At 41.3% G+C, this 20,284-nt stretch overlaps 2 protein-coding genes across 2 annotated transcripts; both read left to right on the plus strand.

Moving 5' to 3' along the window:
• Positions 1–1,151: 1,151 nt before the first annotated feature.
• On the plus strand, positions 1,152–5,996 carry LOC139924108 (inositol monophosphatase 1-like). Its single transcript, XM_071915043.2, has 9 exons — positions 1,152–1,253; positions 1,609–1,731; positions 2,130–2,263; positions 2,758–2,862; positions 3,131–3,176; positions 3,463–3,571; positions 3,861–3,969; positions 4,097–4,248; positions 5,543–5,996. The coding sequence occupies exons 2-9, from the start codon at positions 1,669–1,671 to the stop codon at positions 5,659–5,661; spliced, it is 837 nt and encodes a 278-aa protein (XP_071771144.2). The 5' UTR covers positions 1,152–1,253; positions 1,609–1,668; the 3' UTR covers positions 5,662–5,996.
• Positions 5,997–11,376: 5,380 nt separating this feature from the next.
• LOC139924103 (inositol monophosphatase 1-like) lies at positions 11,377–15,087 on the plus strand. Its single transcript, XM_071915036.2, has 9 exons — positions 11,377–11,506; positions 12,449–12,544; positions 12,791–12,924; positions 13,010–13,114; positions 13,299–13,344; positions 13,463–13,571; positions 13,699–13,807; positions 14,286–14,437; positions 14,662–15,087. Exons 2-9 carry the CDS (start codon positions 12,482–12,484, stop codon positions 14,787–14,789), a joined length of 846 nt encoding a protein of 281 aa, XP_071771137.1. The 5' UTR covers positions 11,377–11,506; positions 12,449–12,481; the 3' UTR covers positions 14,790–15,087.
• The last annotated feature ends 5,197 nt before the right edge of the window (positions 15,088–20,284 follow it).

Consider the following 20,284-nt stretch of genomic DNA (forward strand, 5'->3'; position numbering starts at 1 on the left):
ATTATTACAGAGCAGACAGAAACGCAGTACAGTCATTAACCATTTATGACTTCAGATCTTTCAGATGACAAAGTTTAACACGGTCTCCATAATTATAAAACTCAAAGCCTGGATAAAGAGGCTGCGTGAACGTGGTTTGCACTCTGTGGATGAGATTAATCGAGTCTGAGACGCTGTAAAATGACAGAGTTCCTGCTTCGTGATCCAGATACACTCCTATCCTTGAAGCAGGAGGGGCTGGTAAAGCAGTGTGTTGGTTGTTGTGCCAGAAAGTGAAACCATATTCAGAGCAGTCCAAACTCCAGGACAGCTGATTCAGTCCAAGGCGAGTGTTGTCGCCCCGGCCTTTCCTGCCTATCTCTTTGTACGACACTGCTATACACACCTGCTGCCCGCTCCATTGCACCTCCCAGTAACAGCACCCAGACAGGCCCTCTCTGCACAGCATCTCCTCCCAGTAGTCAAATCTGTCCGGGTGGTCGGGGAGCGAGCGAGGGCATTCAACATACATGGCTTCAGTGCAGTCTTCAGAGAGGCTGAGCTCAGGATAGGCTGTGTTTGGATCCAGAGTGAGATCTTGCCAGTCTGATGGAAGGTAAAAAGTATATAAAGACACTGAGGTAGAGTGAATAGACTTTCATGTACACCTTGTAAGCAAATATATAATGTTAGCAGGCCTAATCATCTTGGCATATGCTACAGTTTTGATATGCATGTATTACTTTAGCTTATACCTGCATATTTATAAGCCCAATGATTATGATTTTCCATAAAATAAAAGGAGAAAAACTCACACTTAGAGAAGTCATCCCTTGGTGCTGGCTCTCCTGCTGCATCAGAGAAAAAAAATTACTTTGAGTGAAGGTGAAGTTTATGATTACCTATTATTTTATGACTGCATTTATAGACTTTGTGGATACTGTTACATTAGCTTTACCATTCCTTGAAGAGCCTAGGTCTGTCTCTTTTTGTTTACAGTCTATCATGCTCGGCAAAAGATTCTCCTTTCTTCCTACAGTGATTTCTGAGTTTCCTAAAAGGGGGAGTTTACTTTGCTGTAGCCAATGAGAGCGGCGCTTTTTACACTCAGTGGTATTGATTGACCAATGAGAGTGGGAGTTACGGTTAGTCCCACCCCCAATCTGTGTGGAAGTCAAGACTCTTGACAGAAGGAGTGAGTGGGTATAGTTAGCAGGGCTACATTGTGAATCTGGAAAGAGAAAAATAAAACTGTCTTAGCAGCACACACCAAAGTAAGTTAAGAGTCATGGCATAGCTAGTTAGCAAGCCATTTTGTTTTATTTTGGTTGTTGTATTCCTTACTAAACATAACGCTCGTTTATTTCTGCTTTCTTCCTTAAGAGCTAACTAGGAGAGGCAACAGCTAGCTAACGCTCTATTAGGTTCTATTGGATTGACAGCAACATCCTTAGCAACATCGTTAGCTTGCTAGTTTGCTTGCCAGTTATCTGTTTGCTTCTCCAGCCAGATAGCTCGCTGGTTTTGATTGTAACTTATTGCAACGGTAGAGGAATGCCACTGTAAATGTGCCAGTCGCTAGCCTGTAACGTGTAACGTGTAAGTGTACATGTTGCTTCTTCATAACAGGGTCCCGTAGGTCTGTGCATCTGTGGACATTTCTACATCCCTTCCCATATCAACATCAACATGACTGATCCTTGGCAAGAGTGCATGGACCACTGTGTGGAGGTCACCAAGCAGGCTGGGAAGGTGAGGAAGTGCCATCATAGTTATATCATTCTGTGGCCTGGTAAAGTGCTATTTTGGGTTGAAACATTGCACTACTTAAGCTATTTCACTTTGGTTAGCCTACGGTATGTATTTTTCTGTATCACAGTGCTATCATAGTACATTTGAAAGCGTTAGTCCATGTGTGACTTGATATGATGAAAACGTGATATCCATGATCAGTTAAAAACGCGTAATAAACATTGTAAAGATAAGAAAGACATGTGTTTGGAAGATAGACAGCTTGTCATCTGTGACAAGGCTTGGCCAACCATGTGCTATCACAACACAAAACGTGTTAGGATAATTGAAGTAGCAGATGTAGTCAGTCATCCAGAGAAATCCCCTTGCTGAGTTTGTCATTGTGGTGTTTCTGCCAGATGATCCGCGAGGCGCTCCAGAAGGACATTGCCATCATGCAGAAGAGCTCTCCGGTGGACCTGGTGACCGAGACAGACCAGAAGGTGGAACAGCTCATTATATCCTCAATCAAGGAGAAGTACCCCGCACACAGGTATTGTGCCTCATCACTAGCAAATCACAGGAGACATGTTGTTTGTGCTGCTTGATCATAGGATATTCATTGAAGAATATTTTACTAGCAGATTTTTACCCAAAGTTTGCTAGCTATTTAATTTTCAATGGTCTTTCATGTAATGTTCTTGAACTCAGTAGACTTAGCAAGCTTATATGTTTCATTCAACCCTTGACTTTAGTCGTCTCATTTCACTTTGCTTTAGCTTAGACAGCTATGTAGTCTGCAGCCTGGAGGGTCCTTCGCTATGTGGGCATATGTGCACGTTCAAGTTCCTTTTATTGCCACTCAGCCAGGCAAGTGGAAACTATTTCTGTGTATGTGAAAAAATCACTCTGATATTTACATCACATAACAGACTGTAGTGGAACAGTGAATGTACAGCAGATAGGCAATATCAAGGGCAATAGTGCCATACATTAATTTTACAGTTGAGATCACAGAATTGTGTATGGCTTGTGTGCTTTTTGAAGCTTCATAGGGGAGGAATCGGTGGCAGCAGGCGCCCCCAGTATCCTAAGTGACAATCCTACATGGATCATTGATCCTATCGATGGGACTACCAACTTTGTTCACAGGTACTGCTTTAGCTTGGCATTTCAAAGCCTCCTATATCATAACTACTGTATGAACCATTGAAATCTTAATACTGTGCAAAATTTGTTTTAGTTTTGTAGCTCCTTAACTCTATTTTTATCTTTTAATTAGCTTCTGTCTTAGAATGACCTCTCTGTCAAGGATAATTAGCCTACCTAGATGAAACTGAACTGATAATAGAAATTGATTCCTCTGCACTCAAATCCTCAGTTCTCTAAATTACTGCTTTATGCATTTTTTTTGTTCCAGGTTCCCTTTTGTGTCTGTATCAATTGGCTTCACTGTGAAGAAAGAGGTAGATTTTTTGTTTGTGATTCAATTATTAATTTTTGTTCCTCCACATTGCATGTGTCAATGACAATTTAACCTTTTAATTGAAATCAACATGAACATAATTACTGTACCAATAAGCAAACAGTATTACGCATATCAAAAATATATATTGTTAGAATGGCTGATGAATAGTGGTTTTGCTGTTGTAACTGTTACACCTCCTGATGTATTGCTGCTGTTTTATTCTTGGCCATCCTCCCACACCACATAAATCAACCGTGTCTTCCTGTGCTGTATCTTGGTCTCAGATAGAGTTTGGCATTGTCTACAGCTGCATTGAGGACAAGATGTATACAGCACGGAAAGGGAAGGGAGCATTCTGCAACGGAGTCCCTATCAAAGTGTCCGGACAAGAAGGTTCCCTGTTCATATTGACAATCTCATCAGGCTTTGGTGTTGCAGTTGGAAACAAATCCACCAGGTGGAAGCATTATCCATGATTACACAGCAAGACTTTCATCTTGCCAGCTTGTCCAATAACAGTAACAGCTCAGAGCTTGCAGAGTGACTGAGTGTTACTTTAGAGGGAATAGTTATACATCACACAGTGAGATTCTGTGTTTTGATTAAATAACTGTATTTCCCACAACAGCGTGACCAGGGTGTGATTTGTTGAGTGATATTTTTTCTCTCATTTCCTTCTTAGATATTACCAAGTCCCTGGTACTGACAGAAATGGGCTTCAAGAAAGATCCCGAGCACTTCAAAATAATGATGGGCAACATCAACACCATCCTCGCCATCCCTGTACATGGGTAAAGAAACACACACACAAGCACAAACACACACACTGTAAACAGAGCTTGTTAAGTAAACCATCTGGAAGGCGAACAGTGTAACACATATTAGAATTCACAGCAAACCTCCAATCTCCATCCACAGTATCCGATCCCCAGGCAGTGCAGCGGTGAACATGTGTCTGGTGGCGTGCGGAGGGGCTGATGCTTACTACCACATGGGCATCCACTGCTGGGACATGGCTGGAGGGGCAGCAATCATCACTGAAGCTGGAGGAGTTATTATGGACATTTCAGGCGAGTCACTGAGACAAAGTGAACTTTTCAAAGACCACTCAACAATAAATCGTTACCACATCCATTTTGAGATGCCACCGTCGATATAATCACCGTGAACAACAAACGTGAACAACAAACTAATGGCGAGAAAATTTGCCACCTCTACTAGCGCCCACGCTACATTTTACATTGTGTGCCACTGGATGTGATTTTGCAGGAAAGCTGATGGATTGCTTTACAGCACAAAGGGACATTGCTTTACAGATCAAAATAGGAACAGAGCTGCAAACAGAGCTAAAGATTAAAAGCTATTATTGTTTGTTAATTATCTATTATTATTATTATTTAATAATTCTTATTTTTACTGGCTCTTATCCTTCTTGCTGTCAAAACAATGCATATGAAGCGCTGCCAGGGACGGACAGGGGGACAAGTGGCAACATCCTCTTTGCAACAGGAAGTAACGGGGTTTATGAGAAATACCGTCTTGATTTTGAGAAACACAAGAAGTAATAATACCACTGGCATGAGACAGAGGCTACCAGTCTGTCTCAACCACAGTCTTACAGTAACAGTACTTATTCTGTGGTGTCACTGTATGTAGCAATGATATTTTGATGTTTAAAAAAAAAAAAACGCTTAGAACCTTTAACAGCTGAAAACTAGCTCAACACAAGTTGCATACTTGCCAGCTGTGGGCGTTTAGGCAAATAATGTAATAAAATTAAATTAGCAATAGTAGCTCACTACTACACCTTACAACTATCACTACTGCTAACATACACTTAGCAAGGTCTACTACGGTAATGTTACAACCTCAACAAAGCATTAAGCCCACTTGAAATGAAAAAGCTGAACAAACAATATGCAAAACCTAAATCAAACAATGTTGTAAAGTGACATGATTTACTTTGTCAGGAAACAAGCAAACTTGAAATTAATACTCTACTTGCTTGCGAAACGCTTCCACAAGCAATTTGAATTGTAGAGAAATATGAAATAGAAAAATCAATCTTCCAGTGCAACAGCACTGAAAAATAACCGCAGCAGGGGTGCTAACTTACGGCCATCAGCTGACCTATAAAGGATACTACCACAGAAATTTCAGACATGCAGTTCATCAAGGACCAAGTGAAAATACTACAGTCTCTTAGCCACATCATGCTTGACCTTGGCAAACATAAAGAAATAATAAAGAATTGTGAGTTCTTTCGGTCGTAGTGATCACGCTAATTACAATTTTGTTTTATGTTCAAAGCAAGACACAGTGATGTACCTGCTCAGTGTTAGGTTTGTTTTTTTGTTAAACCAGGAGGACCCTTTGATCTGATGTCTCGGAGGCTGATCATCGCCAGCAGCAGAGCGATAGCAGAACGCATCGCCAAGGAGATAACAGAGTTCCCGTGCGGAAGGGACGACACAGAGGGCTAGTATACCTCCCCCCCCGTCTCCACCACCTACACACACATGCACACACAGGAACACACACTTGGCTGTTTGATTTTTACCAGGTCATGATTCTATCTTTGCCTTAAGAACCAGGACAATGTACTTACCTCTGAAAAACACCTCAGTGGATTTGTGAAAACCTTCAGTGGTAACGCTTTTAGCCTACTTTTTCTCACTTCATTCATTGTTGTACTTCTTCACTTAGCCGCTCAAGGGCACTGATATTTTATTCTTTATTTTTATTCTTTGTTTGTATTTATTTGGATAGTGCAGCCAGGATATGATCAAGGAATTTGATCACTGTGGTTCAATACATTTTGCATTAAAGAATACAGTGGAGGTAATGACTGCAGCGTCTGAGGGAACAAACATCAAGAGATCATTGAAAATGCACTTGACTCTCAACGCATCGCACTTTATATTACAGACCACATTGCTTCAGTACAGCAGTATTGAAGTAAGGTTAGTATAACAGTGTTTAGATTTTGACCAATAATCATGTTTTTCATACAGGAGCTTGGTGCTTTATTATGAAGTATGTTTAATATATTATTTGAATTTACTGTTAAAGTCTGTACCCTATAACTAACTGCTTTTCTATCACCATGTGTGGTATTTCATTGACACTGTTTAGAAAAGTTCATGTGTTTGTGTTTTATGAGGTTTGTTTTTAGTAGGGATGTAAAAAGGCAGCAAATAAAAAATCAGTGGCATATACTGTAAATATCTCATGCTCGCGGCTAGCCTCTTTTAACTTGCTCCAGATGGACAAATTCCTTGTCATTAAAGCTATTGAGAGACAAAAGCATGTATCAACGTGCACTTGAACAACGGAAGATACCAAAACACCAGTATCAAATGTCAGCAGAGAGATTGTTGACATAGTAATTTGAGAGCTAACATGACTTAATAAAGGAGTCATACACAGTCATACATACGAATCAATAAGCTGAAGACCAGATAAAAAAACATACACACCAAAACAAAAGCCGAGAAAAAATAAAAGGGAAACAAAGAACAAAGAGCAAAAAAAACAATGTGTGAGCCACCTCCCATCTGCTGCCGTTTCAGCCTAACACAAAATGCAACCCCTCCCCTGTGACAAAACAAAATATCTTCTCAAACATGAGGATATCTCATTGCTTTGCAGAAGGCAAAATACACTTTTATTCTAGCTCTAACAAGACCTTGGAGAAAGTTAATCAACTGACATTTCTTTCCTTGTAATGATGTCCATAAAATAAGAACATACACGGAAAAAACCTCCCCCTTGGCAATAAACAGAGCATCAAATAAGCAGAAAACAGGCCTTAGCCTCTGACACAACATAAAACAGTGGAAAACCGTCTCTGAGTGGACAAAAAAACATACTGACTGCTAGTGTTGTGATTCAGCACAGGGATAAAAGCATTCACAGCTATTACACCATGTAAAAATCTCCATTGCATGTCCCCTGTCCACTTAGTCAGTGGTGGTGCCCCCAGGAGATAATGCACATGGAGTGTAGTAGAGTGCCCCCCAGGCTGTTGTGCTGTCTGAAAAGGTTTTGCTCTCTGTGGAGTATCGTGTCTGTATTTTGTGTTTCTTCAAGACAAATGCCTTGTAAAGCACCTCTTTAGCAGATTCTAGCCTCATACATTCCATCACCCCCCAGAGAACTCAACGGCCCATTGTTGTCTGTAACACGGATGTCCGGTATAATCACCAATTCTGAGAAAGCATCTCTGGAGTCAGCCTGCTGATGGCCACGCAGCAAAGCCAAGTCCTCCTCTGTCAAGGCCCACCTGTACATCACCAACAGCTGCACAACGAATCTCATTGACCTCACCCCCGCTGCCTCCACCACTTGTAAAGCAGGTCCTGCCAGTTGTAGCAGCCCTCCCAGTGTGGTGACGATTGCTCGCTTGAAAGTCTCTGACAGACCTGGAAGTGTTGATGTGACATCCAGCTGTGCACCATTCATCAGGGGCTCCTCTAGCAGCCAATACAGATAGGCTGAAGGTGCCAGTCTCTGTTCTCTCCTGAGGCTCCATACACTAAGCAGACCCCTGTAGAATGGTGGCAGGTTATTAACAGACACCTTGCAGCTTTCCGTCAGGAAAAATTGGTGCAATATGAACCATGTCACTGCCCTCCAATTTCCTTCCCCTGTGCCGTAGAGAAACACCTGCGAAAAATGGAAACGGTAGCCTGCCTCTCTACTGGCCAGATGTACTAAATCCTGCCCACCCTCCTCCTTAGACTGAAAAAGGTTTATGGTACCCAGTGATACCTGCCCCATAAAAATTAAATAATATAATATATCTTAATGTTGGATCTAAAACTTCAAACTGGAGACGTGGTGCTGAAGCTATCAAAGTATTGACAATGAGTGTGTGCCCCCCATACAGCGTGGGGTACTGCAGCCTTTTCCAATGCCACTAGGCCATCTCTAACACTCCCTCCCACTTCCTTCGCATGTGGTCCTCATCCCGTAAGTAAACACCCAGGTACCTGGAGCTTCTCTGAGTCCAACTAAGGCCTGGAAGTGAAGGAACTCTCCCACCCCAAACCTCCAGCTGGAGAGCAGAGCTCTTATCCCAATTGACCTGAAGAAGTAACTCCAAATAGTCAAGAAATTTCACAGTTTGTCCGCATCAGCCTGGGTGTGAAGAGGACAAAGGTAAGCCCGTGTGAGAATGTCACCTCTTCCAGTTTTGCTTTTATACAGCTCAAAGGGGCTTGATGGCAAGACTGTAAAGTATTGCAGACAGGAAACAACCCGGCCTTATGTCCCTACACACCTGGAAGGGTGCACTATTCGCCTTCAGCAGAACTTCAATGTCTGCATAGTGCTTCTTGAAAATAGCAGTGAATTCAGGGCTGAAACCAAAAGCTTTGAGATAAATGTTCATAAATACTCATGTTCAGTTTGTTCAAATGCTTTTTTTTGGTCTACTGAGATGAGACCAGTGTCAAAAGCAAACAACCTAGAGATGTCCAAAACATCCCAAATCAAGGATATGTTATTCATAAAGGACCTGCCAGGAACACGGCAGGCCTGATCTATGTGTATGATTTGCCCCATCAGTTCCTTCAACCTGTTTACCAACATTTGAGATAGCTTCTTGTATTCAGTGCACAGCAGGGACACAGGCCTCCAGTTTTTGATCTCCAGTAGATATGGCTTTTTGTGCAACAGGGTGAAGACTGCCCTCCTGCTGCTCAATGGTATCAACTCTCCGGTCAAACTCTTGTTGAAAACTCAGCAAATCCCCCCCATGATGCCCCAAACTGACCTGTAAAAGCCAACAGGAAGCCTATCCATTCCCAGTGCACTGCTTTTCTCCATGTCTTGCAGGGCCTTATGCAATTTGTTTTGAGACAATGGAGGCTCAAGCCGCCTTTGGTCGAGCAACTACTGGATGCTCCCTATACTCACAGGTGTAGAGTATGAATAAAACTCTACAGCCTTTCCCTTATGTTAGTAGGGTGCGTAAGTTCCTGGCCTGTACCTGAGCGGAGGCAGTGAATGATCCTGTTCTGACCATTCTTCTTTTCCAAACTAAAGAAAAAACTTGGAGGGGGCATCCATTTCAGAAGCATCCTGAAACCTTGATCTAACCTCAGCCCCCTGTGGCCTCTTTAGACTGAATATGGCTTCTATTTCTAGTGGATCCGGGAAAGGACACAGTGCTTTGACAATGCTGTGTGTGAACTTCATCATTGTTTGATGAGGCTGTAATGATAAGTTGAATATCTTGTTCTAAGGCGATGAGAAGCCGTGTTTGAACAGAACTTCAGTCTTATATTTGCCAGTGACAGCAGACAGTAAAGACAGGTTTAAGGCGTTTCAACACACATGGATTTGAGTTATGCAAGGTGTGGCAATAATCAACATCATGTCTGAACCAGTCCCAACAAAAAAAAAAACATTCCACTTCTGCTTTTTATCAACACTTTGGCTTCTACTGTTCTACCAAACTTGAGGGTACTGGAGAATGTAATTTCATTGCAGAATCGGATGTATAGTTTGGTAATACATCTGTCTGTAATACTATGTCTTGAAAAGGGACATTTTTACCATCACGGCCATTTCAGTTACTACTAAATACCATTAAAAGATAGACAAGGCAGTCACTGGTATTTCACGAGGGTTAAATATTGTAACTGTTAAACCTTCACAAGTTTGGGGTGATACTTAAAGACTTGAGGTTAATGAGTATAAGCTACATACATCAACACTGTCATCATATTTGGCTCACAGCCTCCTCTGAAAACAATAGAACAAGGCTTCAAAAACACATCAAGTCAGTAATAGATATTTAAATTATGATTAAATATCAAACTTAGGTCTGTTGGTCCACTCTGAATGCCTGAGGTTGTCTATTCATACTTTGACTACTGGTTTGCTACATTTTTCCACATCCAAACCTTCTTGGATAAATTATCCAGACTGTGACCTGCATTGTACTTTGTTGATCTCAACTAAGCCCCTGAGAATGCCTGTATGACAAAATGAAGTACACAGCATTGTAATTCTAGTGGAACATATTCACTACAATAATTGAACATTTGTCTTGCAGTATCTTGTGTCTTTGTATTGCACCTTTTTTTTTTAAGATGCAGCAATGTTTTCGAAATAAGGAAAACCTTGCAGCAAGGTATGACTCAACTGTTGGTATTTCTTATAACTTATGATTTAGAGGATACTCTTTTTCACACCCACATGTCTGTGACAGTAGTCAAACGCAGCATGATAATGGGAGAGTTCACTACAATTTAAAGTGCAATTTTGGGGGTGGGGGGGTGTCAAAGGTGCTGTGCTTTTGGTAGTTTTAAAGGACTATTATAAGTCATGCTCTCTTGCTGCCCTGCAGTGTCTCTTGTTTGCAGTGATTCTCTCGTGTAGAGACAGGGCTTTAGAATGCGATGAAGTAATATGCCTTATAGTCGGATATGATTACAGCATGTGAATTCCTGCTCAAACAATAACTACTGGGGAGTGCATAGTTATGATAGATATGCATATAGAGATATGTAGATATAGGTGTAGATCTATGAATGTGTATATACATTTCTATGCTCAGACAGAAAGAAATGGGCATGTATGCTCACAAAACCTACAATGACTCACCAAGGGACCTTTCAAAGTCTTTTCCAGCAGTGGAATGTAACAAAGGGACATAAAGTGAAAGCTCAATAACTGTGAAGCTGTCAGGAAATACGAAACTGACGGAAACTGTGTTTGTCATGCCAGTGTACCAAATCCCATGTTAAAACTAAGCCAGGCACTGCAATGTATCCTTTATTTTTTGCAGTGTCTAAAATGTAAGACTTTTACCATTGCAAATCCTTGTTAAAGTGGTATGGTTTATACAAAAAAGGTCATTAGAATTTCTGTCTAATTATAGAATGAGCTGACATGAAACTAAGAGTTTGGAATTTTCCATGCTGCTTTGTGCAGAATGTGATTACAAGTCATGTGTGCTGTTGCATTAAATACATTACAGGGTGTGTCTCGCTGAGTGACACCTGTATTATTCAGTGAGATCGTCCTGAACAATACAGTATTAGGAAGCCACTGAGAATTTTCCATAAACCTAGCTGGTCATGATTTCAGTCACTAAGTTCAGCATCATGTTGTTGCAGGTCTGCCTTTACAAGGACAGCATGTTTTTTTCTTGGGTTGGCTATGAGGAAATGTGTGAGGGCGGTGCTAGTACTTTTCCCACTGTCTCATGCCAGCTTTTTTACAGCTACTCTCGAATGGGCAACTTACTTGAGCATTTACAAAAGAAGGTAGCATCTAGAAACTACCTCTGACGGCCCCACCCGACTTTTCAAGGTAAGATTTTCTTTATTTGCAGCAATGCATGGGTATCAGGTATCAGCAAAAATGGTGTGCAGGTGTGTTCTAATCATCGCAGTGGACAGTTATTGTCCTTTTTTTTTTTTTTTTTTTAAATTGTAGCTAAACTCATGTCTAAAGGTGCTCAAAGTTGGGTGGATTCTTCACAAACCAATACGAAATATGATAAGAGATAATGCAAATGAAGTACAGTAATGCAGAACTGACTGATACAATGTGTTCTAGTATAACAGGGTTCAGCAGGTTTGAGGGGTGGGGTCTTTTCCTCAAACTGCAGGGCATCCTCTCTGCAGATGCAAACGCGTACTGTTTGTACTTTTGAAACCAGTTCAGCTTTGAGTGATGTGCATGAACATGATAAAATCTTTGAAGTGAGTAAATGTCAAAGAATTAAAACTGACTGGACCGTGGGCTCACGATCATAGATTAAGATGACACTCCCGCCTCAAGAAAATAAAACGCAGACTGACTACATGAACATTACTGCTTCTTATGGAAAGCATAGCTAGCATATAAAAGCACATCTGCAATGCTTTAAAAGTCTAAAACCTGTGGCTGCTGGTGGTGATGTTAGTGTCTCAGGAACAATGCTCTCACAGGACAGACAGATGCCAGCAGCAAGGGAAGTGTTACGTAACCCATTCTGTTCCAAGAGAGGCACGCAAGGCATGTAGTTTTTAGTATTGTTTTGTGGGCCTCAGGGACAGTGTGACACCTTTACGCCAATGGAAATTTACCAAACCTACTGTGTATGCATCTGTTGCATGTTGCATCTTATGTTCAAACGATGTAGTTAGTTCAAATAAAATCTTTGTTTTATTTCTTTGTTTCACATTTACTAATTATCTTAAGTTGCACTGTATTGCATTTCTCATGAATGGCTGATTACACCTCATTGCTGCACTTTTATTTTTACAGGCTCTCATCAGCAAGTACCCCATAGAAAATAAAATGGCTGACGAATGGCAGGAAGCATTTGACCATGCTATTACTGTGGCGAATAAAGCTGGGGAGGTAGGTCTGAGCCATCTGAAATTATATATTTAATCTCAGTAGTCTCAGCATTCATCGTGCCTTAGGACAGACAATCAAAGCCAAAACTTGCACACAGACTTGACTTGACACTTCCCGAGGGCTTTCATGACAGTTGAAATATGATTTTTATTTTGTAATGTCGAAGGCCTTATCCTAACCTCAAGATCTTAGGCAGATGTTTGTCAAGAGAAATCAGCATGTACCAATAATGTTCCATTTGATCAGTTGATTAGGACTGCCCTGCAGAATGAAATAAAGATCACGACAAAGAGCTCCTCTGTAGACCTCGTCACTCAGACCGACCAGAGGGTGGAGAAAATCATCATCTCCTCAGTTAAAGAAAAATTCCCCGAACACTGGTCAGACATACGCTCGCACACACACAAATGGCACAATCATATCTTACTGTTTGTCACTTGGTCACTTGGTTCTTTTATGTTCCAGTTTAATTGGGGAGGAGTCAGTAGCAGCTGGGCAGCCCTGTGTCTTTACTGACAATCCTACATGGATCATAGACCCAGTGGATGGCACCACAAACTTTGTACATGGGTAAGACCTCAGTGTCTTTTCACTGTCTTGCTAAAGGACACGACAAGCACATAGCTGTTGATGGACACATTGTGGGGTGGAGGGTATATCAATATTGCAATTCCTACTGGTCACCAATAGAGGTCAATAAAGATCATAGATTACTTAATGCCCCTTTACTCTGACTTACTGTACTCATTCACAGGTTCCCATTCGTGGCAGTGTCTATTGGCTTTGCTGTCAATAAGCAGGTATGTCAAATCAACTAAGAGAGAGGTTTACAATTAATAAAAGTAGCGGATCCATACAATGCTGCTGCGTACGTGCGCATTTGAGATGCTGCTCAAAGAACGATGTGTGCGTTTTCAGCTGGAGTTCGGTGTGGTGTACAGCTGCTTAGAAGACAAGATGTATACGGGAAGGAAGGGAAAGGGAGCTTTCTGCAATGGAGAGAAACTGCAGGTGTCTGATGTGACAGGTACAGTCAGAGATACTGTGGTGTGTGTGGGTGTGGGTGTGTGTGTGTGTGTCCCTTTGCAGTTAAGTACACTGTCCCACCTGTCATGATACATAATAGTTACAACATAGGTATGCTGTTGTTGCAGATATCAATAAGTCCATGATCATTTCTGAGCATGGATGTGACAGAGACAAAGAAAAAGTCACCAAGATCTTCTCCACCATGAAGAAGATCCTCTGCATCCCTGTGCATGGGTAAGTCGTCTTGCTTTGCATACATGGACTCATTACTGTACAGATATTTTTGCAGGCACATAATACCAATTATTACCAGTCAAAAGTTGGGACACACGCATTTTTCTTTATTTTTACTATTTTCCACATTTTAGAATAATAGTAAAGGCATCAAAACTATGAAATAACACAAATGGAATTATGCAGTGACCAAAAAAGTGTTGAACAAAGCAAAATTATCTTATATTTTAGATTCTTTAAAGTAGCCGCCCTTTGCCTTGATGGAAAGGCAAAGGCTTTGGAAAGAAATTCATACATAGGCATCAACTTCACTATTTATATTTGTCTAAGAAACAAATTTCAGGCATTTAAGCATAAGCCTTTAGATCAAAATGGCTTTAAGATAATGAAAAACATAGAACATTCAATCAGGTTTGTACAAACTTTTGACTGGTAGTGTACTTGTATTCATTTGTGCTCCATCGGTCTGTCTTGTCAGGCTCCGTGGGTCAGGGACAGCTGCCACCAACATGTGTCTGGTGGCATCCGGGGCGGTGGAGGCCTTCTTTGAGATTGGGATCCACTGCTGGGACATTGCTGCCGGTGCAGTTATAGTCACAGAGGCTGGAGGAGTTTTGCTGGATGTCGATGGTGCGTAGGCCTTCAAACTCTCCGCTAATAACAGAGCATCAACTGATTAGGCAACATTACCCTGATTACACAACACTGGTTGTGATTGTGAAGTGTTTACAACTAAAAGAAATGAATGAGAAGGTGATTACATTGTGGCTACAAGCAGGAGCATTCTTTGTAAATACTGTTGACTGTGTACAGGTAAAACCCCCTCATAATGAAAGCTTTGTTTGACAATTCAGGGGGTCCGTTTGATTTGATGTCCAGAAGGATGGTTTCAGCAAACAACAGGGCCATTGCTGACCGGATCATCAAGGAAATCGACGTATTCACAGTGGAGAGGGATGATGCTCCGAGGCAGAAGAAATGAGATGAATGCTTACACCTGTTTACACTGAATCTGTTCACTGTCACAGTTTCATATGTTTCTTAGTGTTCAAGACCAGTTCATATATTTGTATAATCTGCATCCAATGCAGTGCAACAACAGCTGCTGTTCAGATACAGATCCCACTCTGAACTGCCAGAATGTCACCATTGTCTTCAGTGTACAGTGTGGCCTTGGAACGTTTTCCTGTAAAATCCATTCCCATGACATAAATGAATCATTATACCAGAACACAAGAAAATAACAGTGCTGTCTGAATAAAGTTACTGTGCAGTAATCACCATTGATTGCCTTAATTTGCATACTAGATGCGTTTCCAGAGCACATTGGCAATACATTTTAATCAAAGGAAATAAGTTCAACCCAATCACCAATTACAGCATCTTCAAGGTTTACTCTTATTTACCCTTCTGTCATTTGTCTAAATAATTTTGCACTTAGCATGCATTTTTGTGCACCGGCTTAATTTGGAGATTGATGTGTGCACACATATGCATGCATGAGTGGAGTGTGTGTGTGTGTGTGTTGGTCTGTCTGTGAGTGCGCATGCATGCATGTATACCTGTGTGTGTGTGTATGTGCTTATATCCTACAATATACATGGATTATTCAGCATGTAAATATAAACCAATATAGATGTTTGTGTTACTTATTACTTGAGTTACTGACACAATTTTCAACTCCGCCACACCCCCATGACCACAATAGATTCCAAGAGAAGCAGACCTAATTGAAAAGTGATGGTTATTTTGACTGGGAATCCAATCAGTTAATTTATTTCTCCTCCCGTCTCATATGAGTCTAATGTGTAATTATCTGATGGCGGTGAAATTCCACCAGCGTGATTACTCTCATTAGAGGCAGCAGTCCTTAGCACTGAGAGAAGTCAATACTGGAGTCACATTATAAACACGGGTCTTGTCAAGCGCCATATAATTTACTTAGGGACAGTTAACATTGCTGTTTTGCCTGAGAAGGACCCCAAATTTTGCATCATTGCTGTTTACATAATTTATTATAGTGATATTACCACTTACCACTAGAGGTCAGTAATATATCAGCAATACAGATGTGATCTCCAAGAAGCTCTCATTTACTTTGGTCAGTGAACTTGCAGTATGTTTTTTTTATGAATGTTTGAATTATTATTCATTAGCGTTGTGGACTTAGTCTTAGTTGCAGTCATAATCATTAGAGATTAATGACACAGCATACATAGTCCCTTTATTCTCTATAAACTGTTTTTCTAGCCTCAGGATTAGAGAGGAGTGAGAAAGAGAAGGGTGGGGTCATTTTTGAAGGCACTGAGTGACAAGCCTCTGTTTTGCTCTGTTCTACTTTATATCGATCTGTAATTTAAGTACTGGCCAGCACACAAGTTAAAAAAATATTTGGCAATGGAGAATGAAGGTTTTGAGATCAGTAACAAAAAAAACAATGGAATGCAGGATCAAGGTGAGAATAATAATAATAAAAAAAAAATACAGCAACAGCAAACACAACAGCAGCAGCAATAACAGCAACAATAGCAGCAGCAACAAAAACAGCAGCAACAATAACAACAACAGCACAATAGCAGCAGCAACAACAAGAACAACTGCAGCAGCAGCGACAACAGTAGCAGCAATAACAACAGCAGCAACAACTACAGCCACTGCAGCAACAGCAACAACTGCAGAAACAACAACTGCAACAGCAAAAACAACCACAGCAGCAAAGACTGCATCAGCAGCAACAACGGCAGCAACAACTACAACTGCAGCAGCAACAACTACAGCAACAACAGCAGCAGCAACAACTACAACCACAGCAACAACTGCAGCAACAACAGCAGCAACAACTACAACTGCAGCAGCAACAACTACAGCAACAACAGCAGTAGCAACAACTACAACTGCAGCAGCAACAACTACAGCAACAACAGCAGCAGCAACAACTACAACCACAGCAACAACTGCAGCAGCAACAACAGCAGCAACAACTACAACTGCAGCAGCAGCAACAACTACAACAGCAACAACAACCGCAGCAGCAACAACCTCAGCAGCAATGACTGCAGCAGCAGTAACAGCAGCATCAACAATAGCAACAACAGTAGCAACAAAAACAACAGCAGCTATAATGAAAGCAGCAGCAGCAACAACAACAACAACAACAACAGCAACAGCAGCCGTAAAAATGACAGCAACAACAACAACAACAGCAGCAGCAGCAGCAGCAACAACAGCAACAACATCAACAGCAATAACAGTACATCTGAGGTCAGACAGGGTCAGACAAGCAGGGCATGTGAGTTACCCTAGAGCCTTAGGCATATCACCCGAGAGAGAGAGAGAGAGAGAGAGAGAGAGAGAGAGAGAGAGAGAGAGAGAGAGAGAGAGAGAGAGAGAGAGAGAGACTGCAGCTATCACATTGTTTTTTATGTACCTTTAATCCTTACGGTGTGAGTGTGCTGTCTATGGATGCTTTTGAAGTACTGCTTCTATAATTATGCTGCTATACATCTGCCATTGCTGTGTCTCTCTGTAGTGTAGATCAAGTGTATAATGCTGCGATAGAGATGTTGTGTGTCTTTCAAATGACAAAATGAATTTTCTTGATCACAGATAAGACCCCATTCCACAGCACAGTGTATTCACTAGAGAAGCTTTTTTTTTTTTTTTTTTAACTGAGGGAAATTATGCATTGCAGTAGACTTGGGTCAGATAGTACTTGCAAATATTTCTTAACATTTGCTTGAACTTGCCTGAAGTACCAGATGGGTGGTATTTGCCTCAGTAGGCTACAGTAAATGTCAGAAAGGTCAGACAATCACACGAAAGTACTAGAAAGTCAATTTAGCATACTTACTTGAAACTATGGGAACAGTCTTCATGCTGTATTTCATACTTAATGGACTTCAGAACAAATGGTAATTAAAATGTATTATGCGCAAATACTACCTAGATAGTAGTTACATTTGTGTGACTGGAGTTGTATTTGCTACTTTGTGTTAGCCGAGGTGTTGTGATCTTTTGAATCAGTGTCTAGAATCTACCGTTGACTATTCAATGGGAATTATTTCGCATGAAAAGAACAACAACATCGGAAGTAATTGAAAGCTCATAACAGTTACAGTAAATTGAGTGTTTTATTAGCTCTCAATTAGGATGCCAGAGCACAAGAACACCTGGAAGAAGATGGAAAGACGACAGTAATGAAATGAGAAGATGAAATGAGAGAGAGAGAGAGAGAGAGAGAGAGAGAGAGAGAGAGAGAGAGAGAGAGAGAGAGAGACCATCACAAGCAGAAAAGCCCCCAGATATCCACTAAGAGTCCACCTTTCTGGTTCAGTAGAGCCAAAAACAAAGCAGGCAGCAGCGGGAGATTGAGTCTGAAGATCCTTTTGGGTGTAGCATATAAAACCATTGTAAACCACAACACTATAATCAAAAGGGAAAAGGAGGGAACCAATTAATTAGAGCTTGTTATCATTAGCCATCATCATTACTACTGGCCCTTGGTTGCTTCAAATGCTCCACATGATGCACAAATGCTGCACAACACTGTGCATCCAGTCATGTACAGTTCAGTTCCCTTTTGGTGATTTGCAAAGGATTATACATAACTTGAGCATGCTGGGCTTCACTTCCATTTCTGTAGCTATCTGCTTGTGCTTTTTTCCTCCAACTTTTATGTCAGTCAGTTAGAGTCATGTTATGCAAAACATTTGAGGCAAAGCCAAAGAAATTAGCTTGTCCTGGCCAGCAGCCATATTGACTTGGGGCTCCCAGTCCCAGTTGTTTTTGATGCACTATTAAGCTAATATAAAAGTTGAAACACATTTCATCCGAGCGTGTGTTCGGCTGAACTTATGCTTCCTATCTGGACCAGATCGATGTTTGCAATCCTCCTTGAGGAAATGAGTGAGGAATGAATGGTCAAGACAATGTAATGAAATTTAGAACTGGGAGTTTTATGAGATGCGCGTGTGAATCGTGTCTATCAAAACCTACCCAAAGTGTACATGAAATCAATAGGGATATCGCCATCACACTCACACCAAGCTATAGACAAAATCAATGGTGATAATCCTAAGTAATAGCCCTCGGAGCCATCCTTACATTTATATTAACTGCTTTTTTGTCCCTTTGAGATTTCTGTGACATATTAATTGCTTTCCTAAGTGGTCTATTTTCTGAGCAGTTTGATCAGTCTCCTTTGTCTTGTCTGTCCATCATTATTGATCCCTTAAACACACACTTGGCTTTTTAAAACCTGAGATTTAATTACTGCTGAAGATGTGTTTCTTTTCCAAGCGGTCACACCTCTTTTGCTCTCCTCCTCGGACGACCAATACTGTTCTCTCTCGTCACCTGTCCAGATAGCGAACAGCATCAGACGTTTAATGTATTCCGGTCTGAGGAGTTTTAAGGGCGATGATAGCGGTATATACATGTATGTACAACATGGTCACAGTAAATCACTCTCCCACAGCGGTATCTTACTCTCTAATGCGTTGGTCTGTCTCCACCGGTTTCTCGGTGTCATTCAAGTTGTTTGAAATGTGAGGATGAGGAATCAATAGGCCTGCCTGCTGCTTGTGTAGGCGTTAGCAATTAGCAGTTACAGCCTTAGACTGGTGGCAGATGGATCAAACTGCAGTGGGGGAAGGTTTCCTATTAGACACTAATTTGACAAATAACCATGCAAAATGTGCCCGTCTCGCCTTGCACTTTGACACTTTTAATCGATGGGAACTTAAGAAAGTTGTAAATTCTAAATGGAATTAAAGGTGCAATTCACCCCAAAATCCCACATTGTTAATAACCACATCTAACCTTCCCTTCCCCCCCGAAATTTCCACCATCCTCCAATCTCAAAACAGGAAGCTGTTGCCCTGAGATGCTTCCGAATAATCATCCAGGGAATAATCATCCACTTGATGATGCATTTGCAGGGTCGGAGCATGGCTCTCACGTTGTTACATAAACTACTTCCTCCTCTTCTTTCTTTGTACTTTTCTTCTTTCTATTCTCTCGGTCTTTGGCGGCTTCTGCGCGAGACTGAAAAACCGACCGTGCTGCAAAACTTCACTTGATGACATAAAAGAGTATGTTTATTTTATGTGAACATCCATCCATGATGCCAAAATGAGTTTGCACATTTTTCTAAGCAATGACGTAGACATCTTGTGAAATTCTAAAAAGAATGTCAACCATCGGCTCGGCTTGTGTGTGTGGGTGGCGTACGAGGCCACCGGCTAGACGCCGTCTCCTTGCGTCACCCGTGTGTCTGAGACCAGTCACCGCTCCCCCAGCCCCAAAGAGGAAACACAGCACGAGGGGGTTATTACACATGGGGAGTGACCACGGCTTGACAAAAGGGCAACCCCAAAGGCAAGGCATCCATGCATTTGAATAATCTATTGCACCAACACACACATTTGCATATCTGGGCACTTCCAAGTCACTGGGGCACTATGATTCACTTCCCAC

This window comes from Centroberyx gerrardi, chromosome 22 (assembly GCF_048128805.1).
Source record: "Centroberyx gerrardi isolate f3 chromosome 22, fCenGer3.hap1.cur.20231027, whole genome shotgun sequence".
NCBI lineage: Eukaryota > Metazoa > Chordata > Actinopteri > Beryciformes > Berycidae > Centroberyx > Centroberyx gerrardi.